The following is an 18,079-nucleotide window of genomic DNA, read 5'->3' on the forward strand; positions in this document are numbered from 1 at the left end:
TTAGAGAAGGTTCAGTTAGGCAGCAGAATATGAATAAATAAAAGTGACCTAGTGATAATAAAACTTTAATGGTAAGCAATTTTCACTATTAAAACAGAAGGTGAAGGTGAAAACATCAGGGAAATTTCTATCTAAACACCACCAAAAATAACAAGTTCCTCCTCCATTGATCACACAATAGCTCATTATGGTGTTAGGTAAAAAAAAAAAAATGAAAACAGCCCACCAACCTTATAACCAGAAGTGGCTATCTTTAGTGATCCACAGAATTAATGATTACAACAGGATTCAGGGAGCCCAGATATTTTACTTCCTCTGCTAAGTCCGAGAAAAAAAAATTGTTCAGATCCATGGATCAGCTTAATGTTGGCTGGATATAGCAAGAAGACTTTCAGACCCAATGCAACAACGTCAAGAGGAGAAGCCACACATCATGGACACGTTGAAGTGGACCAGCTGCTTGTTTATATTGTTAGTCTTTAATCCATATACCCTATCAAATGAGACTGTGGCGGAGGGAGAAACAATAAATGGACAGAACATGCAAGTCTAAATGACACTGAAACAGGTTGTGTTTTATATATCTTTAAACAGCAAACTCTTGGTATTATGTGATAAATAGATGATCTGGGAAATCTTTTAAAAAACTATGCATCCAGTCCTTAATATAACCCTACTTAAGCTCAGCAAAAAAAAAAAAACTGTTTCACAAACAAATGTTCTGACCTGTAGAACACTGCTTATGCACGGCTCCACTCCTAGTACCCACAGCATGACCTCTAAAATTGTGGAAAATAAAAGGTAAAAGGAGGAGCAGTACATTTTGGGGTCCTTTTTTTGTTAGAATTAAGTATTTGAATGCAAACAGCCCTCCTGTACGGAACAGTATGACCTCAAAATTAGTGAAAAATGCTACGAAAAATATTTATCCAGTATTTTGGGGGGCACTTTTGCTTACCAGTGACGTATCAGAATGCAAACAGTATCATCTATGAGATGTATGGGGAGGCAAAGTCACGCCCATCTACTTCTGGCTCATGGGTCCCCGGAAGAAAGAAAAAATTTATGCAAGTCTATGGGCTAAAAATTCTATTTTCTAATCCGCTTTGCCTTAGGCCCTGGATCACACAAAGGTTGTACTGCAAATTTAATTAAAACTAATGATGGGTGTTTTGACCATGCTTGCCACGTACTTCGAGATTTATCAGTTTGTAAATGTTCATAATTAGCATGACTACAAATCCGACATTGGCATGTCGCATATATGACATCAACACATAATCTTTTCTCCTGTAGCGTAGCTGGTACTTACCAAATGGCCAGATTTATTGTGCTTTTCTCCGCCTGAAGGAAGGATTTGAAGTTCGCTGAACCTACAGCCATTTCCCTCCGTTTTTCTGTGTGTCATTGTCGATGACGTCATTTTCGTGACACACATCTGTATTTCTGGGCTTATTTTCACACAAATCCTAAAATAACGTTTCCCCTTAAAAAAAAGTGCATTCTTGGTATCGAAATGTGTCTTTAAAACTCACGGACAGCATATGTGAAATCCATGGCACACAACAAGCGGAATTAGAAAACAGCGCTTTTAGCCCCAATGACTTGCATTTATTTTTTTCGTTCTTCCTTGGAACCATGAGCCGACCGGAAAGTGAGGAGACTTAGGCTCCCTATTTATGAAGATGAACTGACTAATTCCAGCCCTCTACATCCCTCCTATGAAACACAGCCTGACCAAAAAGTAAATGAAAAAGGCTATGTAAATGAATATCAGGTTTTTTAAGTGCACTTTAGGACGCCTTTGTGTGTTGGAGTAATGTATGTAAATGTACCGTGTGTAAAACAAACACCACTTCTTCGAAGGAAATATTATGTCAATTGAGTGACCCTATTTTTATAACTCTAGATCACTCATGAGACCCCCAGCATGACTTCAAAATTAGGCAACACAGCAATGTAAATGAAATGCAATATTTTTATTTGCAGTTCAAGAGGCCTTTTACCCCATAAGTCACATATCAGAAAGAAAACATGGCCGCATTGAAGGCTGGGTTATGACTATGACGTGACCTGATTTTTGAACCCCTGCGTTGCTCATGTGACCCACAGCGTGACCTCAAAATTAGTCGAAAAGGCAATGTTAATTAATGGGATGTTTCTGCAGTATATTCTGGGAGGCCTTTTCACATATAAGTCACATATCAGAAAGCAAGCATGGCCGCCTAGAAGGCAGGGTTATGACCATGAAGTGAGCTGATTTTTGAACCCCTTCGTTGCTCATGTGACCCAGGTAAAATTGACGTTTGTGCTACAACGGTTTCTGAGATATTAAACTTTATTTTATAGGTCATTCAGAGTTCACCGTCCCCCCGGACTGCTCGAAACTGCTCCAAAATGGACCATATTTATCAATTTTTTTAGTGCTTTGTTTGTACTGATTTGTGCAGATAAAATTACCATTTGTGTTGCATCTGTTTCTGAGATATTACACGTTTCCAAAATCAAAAAAAGACAATAATTTTAGTGGACATAAATTACATACATTATATTTAGTACAGATTCACAAATCTAATCTTTTTTTTTTTTTTTTTTTTTTTTTTTGCAGCTATACATTTAATTTTGTTGTGGCTTAGGAATAGTGACTCTAAAATTGTAAAGTTGAGTGAAACATGACTTTGGTAATGAGACACAATAAACATGGCAAATTTATTGAAAGAAAAATATAACCTTCATGTTTATAGAGGTGAAGCTGACTGAAGCCCCCTTCAGACAGGCCATGAAAAACGGAAATGTTCCGCACTCTGTCCGTAAGACCTTTGTGTCTGAATACAAACATCCGGATAACGTGTTCCAGAATTTAACCGGACGAAGCCCCTAGTAACAGGTCCGGACTTGTTACGGACAGGGTGGCTGCTTCAGACTGGTGAGGTAGAGTTCCGGACAAGGGGGAGGGGGAGGAGGAGGGGACCGGGGGACGCTGTGTGCACCTAGATAGCTCGCTCCTGTAGCATGCGGCGAACCACGGCAGCTCGCCTCCTACGGTACCGCCTAGACGCGCGACGGAGCGCTTCACACCGCTTCAGTGATTCCTTTAACCATTGAGCTTCATCATCCAGGTCTCTTATGTGTCTTCATGTGCGCAGAATTATGCTTAAGCGCCTCGTGATTTTTATCTTGAGGCGCGCTATAGAAATTATATTTTCTTCTTCTTCTTCTTCTTAACATAAGTCCGATTCTCTCCCCCCACCCCCCCGCCGCCGTCAGACATCTGGAACTTTTCCCTGCTGTGTGAACGCAGCCGAATGGGCAAGTTCCGGTACAAAAGTGGTGTGTCTGAAAACACAGTTCCGGTTAAAAACCGGATTGAATTGTCCACAAATGTTCCAGAATGTCTATCTGAAAAGGGCTTGAGTTTGAAAAGCAAATATACTTTAGACCAGTGTTTTTCAACCCTGGTCCTCAAAGCACACTGTCCAGGGAGTTTTCAGGTTTTCCGTGCTTCAGCACAGCTGATTTAAATTGATGGTTGATTTACAAGCTTTTGCTGAACTGCAGTCAGCTGAATGAGGTGTGTTAAGGCAGGGAGAATACAAAAACATGCAGGGCAGTGTGCCTTGAGGACCAGGGTTGAAAAACACTGCTTTAGACTGACACAGAGCACAAAAGTGACTTGATTTGATGATGTCATCATGCAAAATAAAACTTGTAATATCTCAGAAACCGTTCCAGCACAAACGTCAATTTTACCTGCACAAATCAGTACAAACAAAGCACTAAAAAAGTAGACTAATATGGTCCATTTTGGAGCAGTCCGGGGGGGACGGTGAACTCTGAATGACCTATAAAATAAATTTTATTATCTCAGGAACCATAGCAGCACAAACGTCAATTTTACCTGCACAAATCAGCACAAGCGAAGCACTAACTGAACAGCCTATTTGCCTGCACTTTTGAAGCTGGCGGGGGTCAGCTTCACAGAGCTCAAAGAAGTGAGCTGATTTTTGAACCCCTGCATTGCTCATGTGACCCACAGTGTGACCTCAAACTTAGTTGAAAAGGCAATGTTAATTAATGGGACGTTTCTGCAGTATATTCTGGGAGGCCTTTTCACTTATAAAGCCCCCTTCAGACAGGCCATGAAAAACGGAAATGTTCCGGAATCTGTCCGTAAGACCTTTGTGTCTGAATACAAACATCCGGATAACGTGTTCCGGAATTTATCCGGACGAAGCCCCTAGTAACAGGTCCGGACTTGTTACGGACAGGGTGGCTACTTCAGACTGGTGAGGTAAAGTTCCGGACAAGGGGGAGGGGGAGGAGGAGGGGACCGGGGGACGCTGTGCGCACCTACATAGCTCGCTGCTGTAGCATGCGGCGAACCACGGCAGCTCGCCTCCTACGGTACCGCCTAGACACGCACCGGAGCGCTTCACACCGCTTCAGTGATTCCTTTAACCATTGAGCTTCATTATCCAGGTCTCTTATGCGTCTTCATGTGCGCAGAATTATGCTTAAGCGCCTCGTGATTTTTATCTTGAGAGGCGCTATAGAAATGATTTCTTCTTCTTCTTAACATGAGTCCGATCCCCCCCGCCCACCCCCCCACCCCCGCACCGTCAGACTTCTGGAACTTTTCCCTGCTGTGTGAAGGCAGCCGAAAGGACAAGTTCCGGTACAAAAGTGGTGTGTCTGAAAACACAGTTCCGGTTAAAAACCGGATTGAATTGTCCGCAAATGTTCCAGAATGTCTATCTGAAAAGGGCTTAAGTCACATATCAGAAAGCAAACATGGTTGCCTAGAAAGCAGGGCTATGACCATGAAGTAAGCAGATTTTTGAACCCCTGCGTTGCTCATGTGACCCACAACATGCCCTCAAACATTTGTTATTTTACATAAATGTGGCCTTTTTTATGAAGATTTGATTAATGTTGATTTTTCGTTTAACTGTGACTGCTGAATTTTTTTAACACTGATGAACATTTACAATATAAATGCATGAAAGTATCAGTCTACAGCAGCAGCCTTCTGGACAGACCAAATCATTCTACAAATGCAAATGTGGACTGCTCAAAATCACTTGAAGGCCACTAATGTGTACTTTTGACCATCCTGATCTAAAAGTTAAAATTACATAAAATATATACAAATTAAAAAATATACAAAGAGAGACAGTTTTATAAATTAATATTGAATTAATATTTATTATGATTAGTTTGGGTGGCTTTGACCTTCACTCATCCTCAGTCATCAGCCCTACTGCTCCATTGTGGCACGATTCTCTGAGTTCTCAGTGAAGGCTGACTTTTGCCTAACTGCCCATCCCCCACCGGACAGCTGCAGAGGCGGTGGGCCCATAAACTAGTCATCCAATCAGAGTCATGCTACCTATTCCTCCGAGTTCCTCCCAAGCCCAGCACCACAGACAGGGAGCCATTTTCATGGAGGAGGAAAGCTCACCAGAAGAGACAGGAGGGTAGATGTACAAAAGAAAAGGTAAGATGTGTAATGTTTTGTGCTTTTGTACAATTAAGTAGCCCAGACAGCAGAGTTCTGCACTCCATGTGAATTTTGTCTAGGTCAGGCTTGAAGCTGTAAAATGATATATGGAAAGCTCACTGCAAGGCAAGTTTGTGTGACTTTTGTCCACTAAACACTTATAAAAGCTGTAAAACATTATGGATTATTTATGCCTACATGTCAGAAGCAAAGAAACTACAGATTTTTTGTTTTATTTAATGGTAATGTGTAGTTAGTGCAGTTTACAAAATGGTGGCTAAAATGAAACTTAATGATTGAAAGTTGGGCACAAGGCTGAAGTTAGTTCACATTGTTTTGTGATGTTCAAGTTGATGGTTTTATTTTTTTAAAACAATTTTTCTCTTCTACATTTTTAGGTAAAATCAAAATATCACAAATGATGGATGAATACAAAGACCAACAATTTTCAGGTAATCATTACCATTTGTGTATTTTCAACTAATGTGGTTCTAGTGCTTAATCAGGCTGGTTCTTAAATAGTTTCCAATAATGGTTTTAAAAAATTCATCAACAACTATTGGCAATTTTTGCCATTTTATTGTCCTATAACTTACCTTTACTCTGTAAATATACATAAGAATAGCCTTTTTGCTGAAATTTTGTCTGAACACAATTTAATAATATTGTTAACTTTATTGGGTATCAACAAGCAGGCGATGTCGAATCTTCTGCAACTTGAATGATTAACAGGACACAGAGGCAGACTTCCTGTCTGCCACTGACCGATGGCATATATGTCAATCTATAACTGAAAAGTGACCATTTGTGGCCATTACAACTCTCAACAGAAATAGTTCAGAAAGGAAATTAAAATGTTCACAACTTTGTGTGTGATTTATTATTATTATAAATAGTTATTGTGGCAGAAGCTGGTGTGGTACACCTACAGGTTATTGTTCAGCCTTCTGATGCTCACGCTCACACACAGTGTTGGTGAGCAGCTGCATCTGACTGCTGACGCTCCGTGTGTGTTTTTATTTCTGCAGTGAGACAAACTCACCTCACACCGTCCAGAGTTTTTTCTTTAAAGCAACTATTAAATCCACCGTGTTGACGTATTTTAACAAGTTTCCTCTACGCTGCAGGAGTTAAAGTTTACATTACGGAGTCAAAGTTCGGCAGACACTTTTGTTTATATCTGGCCACTGCGCGCCATGTGGGGGAGGGGGGACTTGTGCTGCACACAGACAGCTGGTGTGATCAGCTCTGAAAAGAATTGATCACAATTTGCTGATCATGTTTAGTTTTCATGGAGATCGGCCGCAGATTCCTCTTCTGTTGGCATTCTAGTAATCGAAACTAGGAATTGAAATAAATAACTTAGAACAATTGCGGGAAAAATGCACAGTTGGAACCGGTTCCAATCGATGCTCGATGCCCAACCCTAAAATTTATACAGAAATTAGTTAGCATGAGGGGATCAGTAAACAGTGTGAGGTGACCTGTATGATGCACATAAACACAACTCAGCACAACAATTGTGGTGATGTAGAACATTCTGCTCAGTTTTAATAACCTTTTGTCAGACTCTAAACCAAGAAATGGTTGCAAGCAGCAGGCAGACCCTTGCAAATCTTTTGCCAATAATTGCGACTCAACCCATGTAACCATCAGAGCAGGGACTACAAAAATTGAGAAAAGGTGGAGAGATAATCCAAAACTGTTTTTGGAAAAGGTTACCAGCCCGATCTGCACTAATCCAAGTTACTATGTATTTGAAAAGGCCTAAATGGGTTGTTTCCAGACTATACATTTACATATTTAGGTTTCCTTGCCAGGTTACATTTGCCATGCTTTCTCAAGGTGAAGCAACTCCTAAAGGAAAAACACTGATCTGTTGAAAGTGAAACAAACCGATCTGGTGTGAAAGTGCCTCTTGACTTTGAGAAAATACAATTGAGTTTTACATGTGAGTTCACTAGACTAAATGTCTTTTTCCTAAACCACCTCATTAGATGAAAAGAACTCCACATTTGATTGTGGAATCGAAGAGAGGTCGAGAGTCATTGTGGAACAAGAACTACAAGTTGATAGTGAGTAAAATCTTCTGGAAACATAAGAAAATAAATAAATAAATACATATCAAGCAAACTGCAATAATGTTGATCACATAGCTTATCTTTGAAATCTAAGAGCATAAACCTTAAAACTATGGGCAGACCAAGTATTGGTTAAGGAAAGACTGTTATTATTGCCACTAAGAATTAAAAATTGACTACTGGAAATGTAAGTTTCTTTTGCAATTGCCATGATTTAAAGGAGTGTATGATTTAATACATTTACAGTGGTGTCTAGTAGGATTTAATGCCTTGTAAGTTAATCTTGGTGGGGGAACAAAGCGGTGCGCCATTTTGTAGACCTAAAAGTTCCCACTTTACAGATGAGCTTCACACGGCAGGTTCTGGGGTCTTATTTCCTGTTATTTGTCATCTCTCCCCGGATTCTATAACAGCAAAGCAACTCTACCACTGGCTTGCAACGTGGATGTTTTATACCCACAAATGACTGAGGGAGCTTCTGCCATGTGGTGGTGTTGCTATTGCTAACGGTTAACTTCTACTAGCTATGACGTCTGCTGTTGATTACCAAACAATAAAACAACAACCTTCCCCATCGTGAATGAAGATGACTAACTCCATGAATGCCATGTCAGTGTGATGTACAGTCCTTGGCCACTTAACGCATTAAAGCAAATTTCTAATCTTCCAATCACATGGTGGCAACTCAATGCATTTAGGCATGTTGATATGATCAAGACGATTCGCAGCAGTTTTAACAGAGATTTAAAATTAGGAAGAAAGGTTATTAATTGACTTTTAATCTGGCATGGCTGTCTGTGCCAGATGGGCTAGTCTGAGTACCGTATTTTCCACACCATAAGGCTCACCTGATTATAAGGCGCACAGCCAATCAGTGTCCTAGTTAAAGGTTTGGTCTGCACATAAGGCCTACCTGATTATAGGGCGCACCCAGCAAAGCAAACGAGCGCACACTTAAGACAATTTGGGCAATTAGATCTAAGTCAAACATTACTCCACTCATTATCTATGCTAAAAAATAAATTTCTCATTATTAAAGTAACATTTAGTCCCAATTTAATGCAAGGGTGCTTTTAGCAGCAAGAATGAAGATTTGGTAACGACATGACTGACTGAACACTCCACCTAGTAGTGCATAATTGGTACAATAAGCCAAACGAAGGAGTTAAATCAAAATCAAAGTTTATTCCTCTCATTCACAGTAAAAATAACAATTTCGTAATTTTCAGTGTCATTTTTTGCATGGATGCTTTAAGCAGCAAGAATAAACAATCAGACGTAAGGCTGTTTAACAAACAAAAGTCCCATTTTTACATGCAGGCACAGCTGGAGCAATGATGCGCATTCAGACAGCGGCAACACAACTGTTTGCTTATGTTTAATATAAACATATTCAAAGTCCCAGTTTCATACAGAGCGCTGTTGCCCGTTCAGATCAGAAAAAAGTATGGTACTCACATTTTTTTTTTCATTCCTCGTCCATAAATCCCTCAAAATCCTCATTCTCCACGTCTGACATGAAGAGCTGATCCAGCACTGGACCCAGCGTCAGAGTCAATGTCACTGTCGTTGCTTGGCTCTCCCGTTGTGATCCCGGCCTTGGTGAAAGCTCGAACAACAGTCTGGACGGAAACGTTGGCCCAGGCATCAGCGATCCACTCACAGATGGTGGCATAAGTCGATCGGCTCTACCTGCCCGTCTTGGTGAACGTGTGTTCGCCATCAGTCATCCAGCGCTCCCACTCTGCTCGGACTTTCGCTTTGAAGGACCGGTTCACCCCGATGTCCAGCGGCTGGAGTTCTTTGGTTAATCCACCCGGTATGATGGCAAGCTCCGTGTTCATCCTCTTCACCTGGATTTTAACGGCGTCGGTGAGATGGGTCCGCATGAAGTCGCAGATCAGCATGGCTGGAGAAGTGTGGAAGAAGCCGTCCCGTCTTTTGGTGTACACCTCCCGCAGCCACGCCGCCATCAAGTCCTCATCCATCCAACCCTTCGGGTTCGCCTTGATGATCACGCCGGTGGGAAACTTTTCTTTGGGTAAAGTTTTCCGCTTGAAAATGACCATCAGCTGCAGCTTCTGGCCATTAGCCTGGCATTCGAGCATGACGGTGAAGCAGGACTTCTTGTGGCCGGTCGTCCCCACAGACACCGTGCTGTTCCCCATTTTCTCCACGGTCCGGTTCATCGGGATGTCGAAGGTAAGCGGGACCTCGTCCATGTTGATGATGTACTGGGGCTGGATGTTTTTGTCTGACATCTTCTTAGTGCAATAGGCGTGGAACAACTCTAGCTTCTCAGCGTAGTCGGCAGGTACCCTCTATGAGACGGTAGTTCTGGTGCGGATAGAAAGTGCTCGCCTCCGCATGAAGCAAAAACACCAGGAAGGTTCTCCTATGAAGTCCACAATGTCCATCTCTCCTGCTAATGCCGCAGCTGTGAGACGAATGGAGACGGTGGAGACGCTTCTGCTCGCTGCTTTGCGACCCACTGCTCAACTTGGTCTTCAAGCAGTGGCCATCTTGCCTTGTTGCCTCTGAAGCTACGCTGTTTTCTTCACCTGTAGCAGCTGGTCTTTCAACTTTCTCCACTTGCAGACCATCGACTCGTCAATGTTGTATTCCCTTGCTGCTGCTCTGTTTCCATGCTCAACGGCGTGAACGATGGCTCTGAGCTTGAACCCTGCCTCATTAGCGTGTCTCTTCGCTGGTGCCATAGCTGGTTACCGGTGTACCTGTGTGGAGCAGTGCCACACCTTTTATTTTGGTGAGGGTGGGCGGTGCTACTGCTCTTTGTTTTCCTGCGGACGCAGGTGTGGCTGGCTTCACTTATGTCCATAATACATGTATATAAGGTGCATCCGTATTAAAAGGTGCACTGCTGGTTCAGGGGAAGAGCAAAGGTTTTTAATAGTGCCTTATTGTGCGGAAAATACTGTATTTAATAAAATGCTGAGTTTCTTGGATTGTCACACTCAACTATATTAAGGGTTTACAGAGAATGGTCTGAAAAAGGGAAAACATCCAGTGAGCGGCAGTTCTTTGAGTAAAAATACCTTGTTGATGCCAGGGGTCAGAGGAGAATGGCCAGACCAGACTGGTTCAAGCTGATTGAAAGGCAACAGTAACTCAAATAACCACTCATTACAACCAAGTTATGCAGAAGAGCATCTCTCAATGCACAACATGTCAAACCTTGAGGCACATGTGTTACAGCAACAGAAGACCACCTGGGTGCCACTCCAGTTCACCCAGGCTCAACAACATTGGACAGTAGAAGATTGGGAAAATGTTGACTGGTCTGATGAGTGTTGATTTCTGCTGAGACATTCGGATGGTAGAGTCAGAATATGGCATCAATATATGAAAGCATGGATCCATCCTGCCTTGTATCAATGGTTCAGGCTATTGGTGGTGGTATAATAGTGTGGGGCACATTTTCTTGGAACACTTTGGGCCCCTTAGTACTTAATAGTCATTGTTGCAATGCCACAGCCTACCTGAGTGTTATTGCTGAACAGGTCCATCCCTTTATGACCACAGTGTACCCATCTTCTGATGGCTACTTCGAGCAGGGCCATGCACCATGTCATAAAGTTTGAATAATCTTAAACTGGTTTGTTCAACATGACAATGAGTTCAGTGTACTCAAATGGCCTCCACAGTCACCAGATCTCAATCCAAAGCACCCTTGGGGATGTGGAGAAATGGGAGATTTGCATCATGGATGTGCAGGTGACAAATCTGCAGCAATTGTGTGATGCTACCATGTTAGTATGGACCAAATCTCAGGAAAAACTCCAGTACCTTGTTGATTCTATGCCATGAAGGATTAAGGCAGTTCTGAAGGCAAAGGGTTTGAAGTTCTGGTACTTTTCTAGTTTCTTGTGTTCCTTTTTCTTGATTTTTCTATCACTTCGTATTGCTACATAAACCTCAACCGCTGTCCTCTGTTGTTTGCCCACCATCAAAATGTGTGGTTGTTTCGCCATCACCATTTTTTCGGTCTGCATCTGGAAGTCACACTGGAGCTTTGCTCGTTCATTCTCTACAACCTTTGGGGGTGTTTTCCACTTTGACCATGGGCCTTCCTGTCCATACTCTGCACAGATGTTCCTGTACAATTGGTTGTGTTGTTCCATGTATGCTTTCCCTGCCAGCATCCTAAACCCTGCAGTTATTTGGTGGATTGACTCATGGGCCTCTTTGCATAGCCTACACATTGAGTCTTGTCTGGTGTGGTAGATCTTGGCATCTGTTGCTCTGGTGTGCAGGGCCTGCTGCTGTGCAGCCATGATAAGTGCCTTCGTACTATAATTCAGACCAGCTCTTTCTAGCCATTAGTATGATTTCTTCATCAACCACTTCAGTTATCTGTCAATGTAGGGGTTTTTCCTCACAAGACAGTATTTCAAGCACCTCCTACTCTGTTCGTCATTGTCTGACACATTGACTGACAACATCATCTGTTGGGGCCTTATCCTTGTACTTATGAATCTTTCTCATCCTGGTCAGTGGCTCTCACACTTTCTAGTTCTTGGCCTCCTTCCTTAAGGCTGGTGTACAGTGTCAGGGTGCTGGACTTGGGATGGAACCCTCCATGCATTGGGATGGAACCCTCCATGCATTGTTAGGAACTTTCATGCCTTTAACATCTGATCTGAATTCCTTCCTTCGGCCAGTTTATTATTCATGCAGTATATTTGATTACTGGCAGGATGTAGAAGTTGATTGCCAGAATATTGTTCTCGCCATGGAGCTGACTTCTTGGGATTTGTCTTACTCGTAGGTATTTGGATGTGGCTCCTTTCCTTGCAGCCTCATCAGGGTTTCCCTTACATAGGCGTAGCTGTGGCGGCCCGCCACGGCTGAAATCCCACCGCCACGCCTACAAGATCCCAAGTTGTTGTTTTTTTTTTGTTTGTTTTTTTTGCGCTGTTTCCCAAAGAAGCAGCGGGAACTACTATGTTGTCGCTTGTGATCACAGCCGGCGGCAGCAAGGAGCAGGCAGGGCAAGGTGAAGTTACAGCATAAGTTACTGAGTTTAAAATTAGAAAGGTAGCAGTGGATATAATGCTTTTTGGTTTACATGTTTCAATAGCATTAAGATAAATGAGTGTTGATGATCTTGACAGGGTTTCCTCCAGTGCTTATTAGGCCAGGTTTTCCTCCCCCCACCAGGCTAAGCATCACTTATTCATGTAAAATTTATTTATTTTTTCATGTCTGACTTTAACCGCATCTAATACTGTATTACGGCGTGACAACGCAACAGCGACAACTTAAGATCGATGTGTGAGCAGCCTGAGAGGTCGGGTGTTTTATCTGAACCCTTAAAACCTCCAGCAGGCTACGCTGCACTATTGACATGTTAGCAGGCAGCGCTAACAACTTAGCGACGTGACATGTCTCGGAGAAAGCGTAAAAACACGGACGCTTCTTCTGAAGCAGGAAAATAACACCTCTTCTGAAGCAGAGCACGACATCGCCTCGGCTCGTTCACGGCCGAGCCGGACTGAGCTCGATAACATTGACCCAGCACAGCCACTGGGTCGTTGGAGCTGCCCCGTGACTGCCTGATGGAAAACCAGTGGGTTTCATCAGACTCGAAGTTTCTTGATTTTGCTGGGGACCCCCTGTATTTTACCGCTCCCTCCTGCAGTCTTCCCCTATTAAAATTTAAAATGATTCTGTAAATTCCGTGTACCAATAGAAAAAATCTCTGTCTCTGCCAGCTGCAGTAAATGTAGTTTCCAAATAATAAATAAGAGGTGCATTCACCTGTGTATCTCCTTTGATCCGCATAAGTGATATTCTCATTACCAGAACAGTGAAGCAAAGAAAGATTCCTGAGTTTGTTAGTAATTTTATTTATTAGGTGCATCTAACCTGTTCTATTTTTCTCTGAAATGAGATCAAATCAGTGCTGCTATGGGTTGTCTCCACTCTGCACTGGAAAATTTTACTTATTTTAGAGACTTGTCATAAGATGGGACAGAGAGATTAAGAGCAGTTCTGCTACAGGTAAATACAGGCACTAGCATAAACTGGCACTAAGATTCTCTGAGTTTTGGACTGTTTATTTTGTATTGTTTTCAGATGAAGACCGGAGGCTCTCAGCTCACTCAACAAGTGAAACTGAAAACCAAACGTTGACTGCAGCTATCCAAGATTCTGATGGCGATTTGGAAGACGACTGTGATATTCATGGTAAATGCCAGTACAGTTGATTATTGAGCTTCTTAGTTACTTTGAATGAATACCAACTGACTTCTTTGGTTTTCTGAAGAGGTTTCACTTGTTATTCAATGTTTCAGTTCTGCTCCTCGAGTAAGAAGGAAACATTTTAAGGCAACCAAAATGCAGTTGTCTTCATTCAAACACACTAATATTAACATGACTTACAGTTTCAAGAAAAAGTAAGTGAACTATTTGGAATTATATTTTTGGAACAAATTGGTCATAAAATGTGATCTGATCTTCATCTAAGTCACAACAATAGACAATCACAGTCTGCTTAAATGAATAGCTCATTTCCATAGACCGTTTTAGCATGGAATGGGACGGATCGGGTCGCTAAATTTGCTGTTCCGATTGTTCTGTCTAGACAACTTACTTGTACCACGCCAGTCACTGGACTTTTTGGGCTTCCTTCTCTTGTAGGCCCAGAAATTTCTGGAGCGGTATGGTTAGGACAGAGCAACAACACAGGCCACTGATTGGCTGACAGAAATTACTCACAAATTGCAGCAAGCAACACAAACGGAGTTCCGTTGTTTGTATTTTTGTTAGCTGTACATGAATGTGAAAAAAATTCCAGCAAGTGGCAAGTTTTGGTCACATTCATAGTTCTATATGGTCACCTACAGAGTTCCATACATTTCTCACCGACATCGTGACAGTCCACAGGAAGAGCTAGATTGAAAGGTAAGAAAGGGTTGTTTTTTTTTTTGTGGGTTATCAGCGGATGGAAGCCAAAGGATCAGAGTGGACTTCGGCACAGTATTGTGCCAAGATGAAGAATTTAAAGCTAGGCTGGACCGCCAGAGCAGACCCATACCAGAACACACCAGTCCATAAATAACCAGACCTGACCGTTCCAGACCCGGCAATGGAAATACCCTATTATATCACACATACAATTGTGTTTCCATGTTTTTATTAAACACATCATGTAAACATTCACAGTGCAGGTGGAAAAAGTATGTGAACTCTTGGTTTTAATAACTCATAACCTCCTAAACCCTAACCTCCTTGGGCAGCAATAATTTTAACCAAACATTTTCTGTAGTTGCAGATCAGACCTGCATAACGATCAGTTATTCTTGACCATTCCTCTTTACAGAACTGTTTCAGTTCAGCAATATTCTTGGGATGTCTGGTGTGAATGTTTTCTGGAAGTCATGCCACTGCATCTCATTCGGGTTGAGGTTAGGACTCTGACTGGGCCACTCCAGAAGGTGTATTTTCTTCTGTTTAAGCCATTTTGTTGATTTACTTCTATGCTTTGGGCCATTGTCCAGTTGTGTCACTCCGTCTGTTGACCTTCAGCTGGTGGACAGATGGCTCTAAGATCTCCTGCAAAAAGTTAACGTTAAAATGTCTTGATAAACTTAGGAATTAACTTTGCCTTCGATGATAGAAATCTGTCCAGGCCCTGATGCCGCAAAGCATCCCCAAGCCATGATGCCCCTTCCACCATAATTCACAGTTGGAATGAGGTTTTCTTGTTGGTGTGCCATGTCTCTTTTTATCCACACATACTGTTGTGTGGCTCTTCCACAACTCAACAACTCAATATTTCCACAGAATATTTTCCAGTGCTGCTGTGGAACATCCAGGTGCTTTTTTGCAAACTTTAAAGATGCAGCTACATTTTTTTGGGACAGCAGTGGCTTCCCATGAACTCTTGAGTGTTTATGTATCGTACATTTGCCAATGTTGGCAAATGCCACCGATTTTGTTAGTCTTTACACTAGAGGATTATTCTGTGCCACATTGACAGGACGGCCACTCCTAGGGACAATAGCAGCAGTGCTGAACTTCTCAATTTATAAACATCAATGTTTTGTACATACTTTTATGACCCTTACCAGTTTTATGCAAGTTAAAAACTCTTAATTTTAGGTCTTCTGGGCTATTTTGTGTGATGCATTGTTCACATAATGCAATGCTTCTTGAGAAAAGCAAACTCATAACTGGTGAGTTTTTTATAGGGCAGGTCAGCTTTAAACAACACCTCCAATGTCATCTCATTGATGGGACTCCAGTTGGGTGACACCTGACTCCATTTAGCTATTGGATGTCATTAGTCTAGGGGTTCACATACTTTTTCCACCTGCACAGTGAATGTTTACATGTTGTGTTCAATAAAAACATGGAAACAATTACTTGTGTGGTTTTAGTTTTAGCATACTGTGATTGTGACTGTCTATTATTGTGCCTTAGATTAAGTTCAGATCATATTTTATGATCAATTTGTGCTGGAATTCACATAATTCCAATTTTCATGCAACTGTATGCATGTAAACCTTCACCAGCGTTAGGCTTTTTAGCTGAAAATTCAAATACTTTACTTAAATAAATTTTATTGTTCCTTAGATGGAGAGTTGCAACCCACATGTTTATCAAAGAAACTTGTCAAAAGAAGAAAAGCCCAAAAAAGACATGCAGACAATGATGGTGGTATGTTATGGCAGACTTTGGAAATTTGGCCAAGACTGATATTAACTATGCTGATTCACATGTATTGATTTAAACTTTTTAATTAGACAGGGGATTGCTGAACTTGTCTGTGGAAGAGAAACATGGCAAAGGACAAAACTCTATTACAACTCTCAACGAGGACAGTGACGGAGATGAGTGTAAGTCCAGTCTTTGGGAATGCAGATAATGTGCTCTGGCTTCTTTCTGAACAATTTCTATATCATGGTTTTGTGCTTTTCAGATGAAGCAAAGCCTTTTGGGATTTCTTCCACAAGCCCGGTCCAAAGAAAGAAAATGAAAACCAAGCATGGAGTGGCTGCTGCTGATCCTGCTCAATGCGGTTCGTACAAATAAATTTGTTTGTATAGTGGTAGTTTAAAACAAAAGTCAACTTGAGGACTTTCATAAGTCGAAATTGGCTATTTAAATTGGATTTGAGGTCTCAATTGCCTCTGTAAACACTACAAACATGAAATAAAATTATCAAAACATTTTCTGTTATTGTTTGGTTTAAGTAATTATGTGCCTTAAACAACCTCTTTTCAATATCCTTTATTGAGATGTCAAATTAAAAACCAGCCAGTTACCTGACCTGTAAGCAGAATCTTGAGCTTTGAACAGGGACCACAATGTTGTCCAATCATTGTGTCTGGATTAGGAATTCTTTAAAGCTGCATTGCTGCATGAATTCAAGCAAAATGAGGCCAAGACAAGTATTGATGCATAGAAGACTTTTTAATTTGAATGTTTCTCTCTTATAGGGGCAGCAGTAGCTCAGGAAGTTGAGTGAGTTGTCCAGTAATCTGAAGGTTGCAGGTGCTATCCTGGCTCTGACCAAACAATACTGCTGTTGTGTCCTTGGGCAAGACACTTAACCCACTTTGCCTGCTGGTGGTGGTCGGACGAACTGGTGGCGCCTGTGCTTAGCAGCCTTGCGTCTCTCAGTGTGCCCCAGGGCAGCTGTGGCTACATCGTAGCTCATCACTACTAGTGTGTGAATGTGTGCGTGAATGGATGAATGATACACTGTAGTTTAAAGCACTTTGGAGTTCTCTGACTAAGAAAGGCACTATACAAGTGTGGGTCATTTATCTTTTATCTTGCATATTTTATATTTTCTGAGACACTTAAGGCCTGAAACATTAAAGCCTTTAATGCATTTATGAGGGTTTCGTATTCTCACAATAGTGAAGAAAAATATTGAATTGTGTTAAAGTCAGATGAAAATATATATATATATATATATATACTTGTAATTTTGAGAAATTGCGTTTAGCTGTATGTCATGTTAATCTTAACATGACATACAGTAAAATCATAAAGAAATTGAGGGCAACAAAAAAAAGGCAGCATCAATTAAAGATGTATCTTCTTTTTTGTAGGTCATTTGCAAATTAAAGGGAAGACCCCATGGAATGAGCAGGAGAAGCTGGCAGTTAAGCGACACTTGGCTGTTTTTGCGGAAGGTGCCAGGAAAAAAGACTGTCTCCTATGCATTGAAAAATCCTCTCCTGTTCTCCAAAAGAGAACCTGGAAAGATGTGAAATATTGTGTATAATGAAATGATAAAGATTGCAAAATCACTAAAACATTAAGGCATTTCTAAGTTTCTCGACACTTACACAAACGTTAATGTTTAAAAAGCTGTAAGGCTTCTGTTTATATAATAAAAATGTGTTAAAATGCTATGGAATCAAATTATTTAAAAATATATTAACTTGTAAGTTTGACTTTATCAAAGAACCACACAACTGAAGTTACCTTATTGTGTTTTAGTAAATTGACCATTTTC

General features: G+C 41.3%; 1 protein-coding gene across 5 annotated transcripts; it reads left to right on the forward strand.

Moving 5' to 3' along the window:
• Positions 1 to 5,378: 5,378 nt before the first annotated feature.
• LOC107397330 (uncharacterized) lies at positions 5,379 to 17,972 on the forward strand. Of its 5 annotated transcripts, none has more exons than XM_054738801.2 (9): positions 5,403 to 5,497; positions 5,581 to 5,626; positions 5,899 to 5,952; positions 7,498 to 7,575; positions 13,681 to 13,791; positions 16,183 to 16,266; positions 16,353 to 16,445; positions 16,529 to 16,627; positions 17,670 to 17,972. In XM_054738801.2, the coding sequence occupies exons 2-9, from the start codon at positions 5,608 to 5,610 to the stop codon at positions 17,843 to 17,845; spliced, it is 714 nt and encodes a 237-aa protein (XP_054594776.1). In that variant the 5' UTR covers positions 5,403 to 5,497; positions 5,581 to 5,607; the 3' UTR covers positions 17,846 to 17,972. The 5 variants fall into 5 exon arrangements, with proteins under 5 accessions (XP_054594778.1, XP_054594780.1, XP_054594776.1 ...); XM_054738802.2 differs by having other exon boundaries at positions 5,405 to 5,497; positions 5,586 to 5,626; XM_054738803.2 differs by lacking the exon at positions 5,581 to 5,626 and having other exon boundaries at positions 5,379 to 5,497.
• The last annotated feature ends 107 nt before the right edge of the window (positions 17,973 to 18,079 follow it).

This window comes from Nothobranchius furzeri, chromosome 6, assembly GCF_043380555.1.
Source record: "Nothobranchius furzeri strain GRZ-AD chromosome 6, NfurGRZ-RIMD1, whole genome shotgun sequence".
Classification (NCBI taxonomy): Eukaryota; Metazoa; Chordata; class Actinopteri; order Cyprinodontiformes; family Nothobranchiidae; genus Nothobranchius; species Nothobranchius furzeri.

Bases quoted from the DNA above. Each gene is read 5' to 3' on its own strand.
- LOC107397330 (XM_054738801.2), top strand. The intron at 7,576-13,680 runs GTGAGTAAAATC...TATTGTTTTCAG, and splicing joins ACAAGAACTACAAGTTGATA to ATGAAGACCGGAGGCTCTCA. The intron at 16,267-16,352 runs GTATGTTATGGC...CTTTTTAATTAG, and splicing joins ACATGCAGACAATGATGGTG to ACAGGGGATTGCTGAACTTG.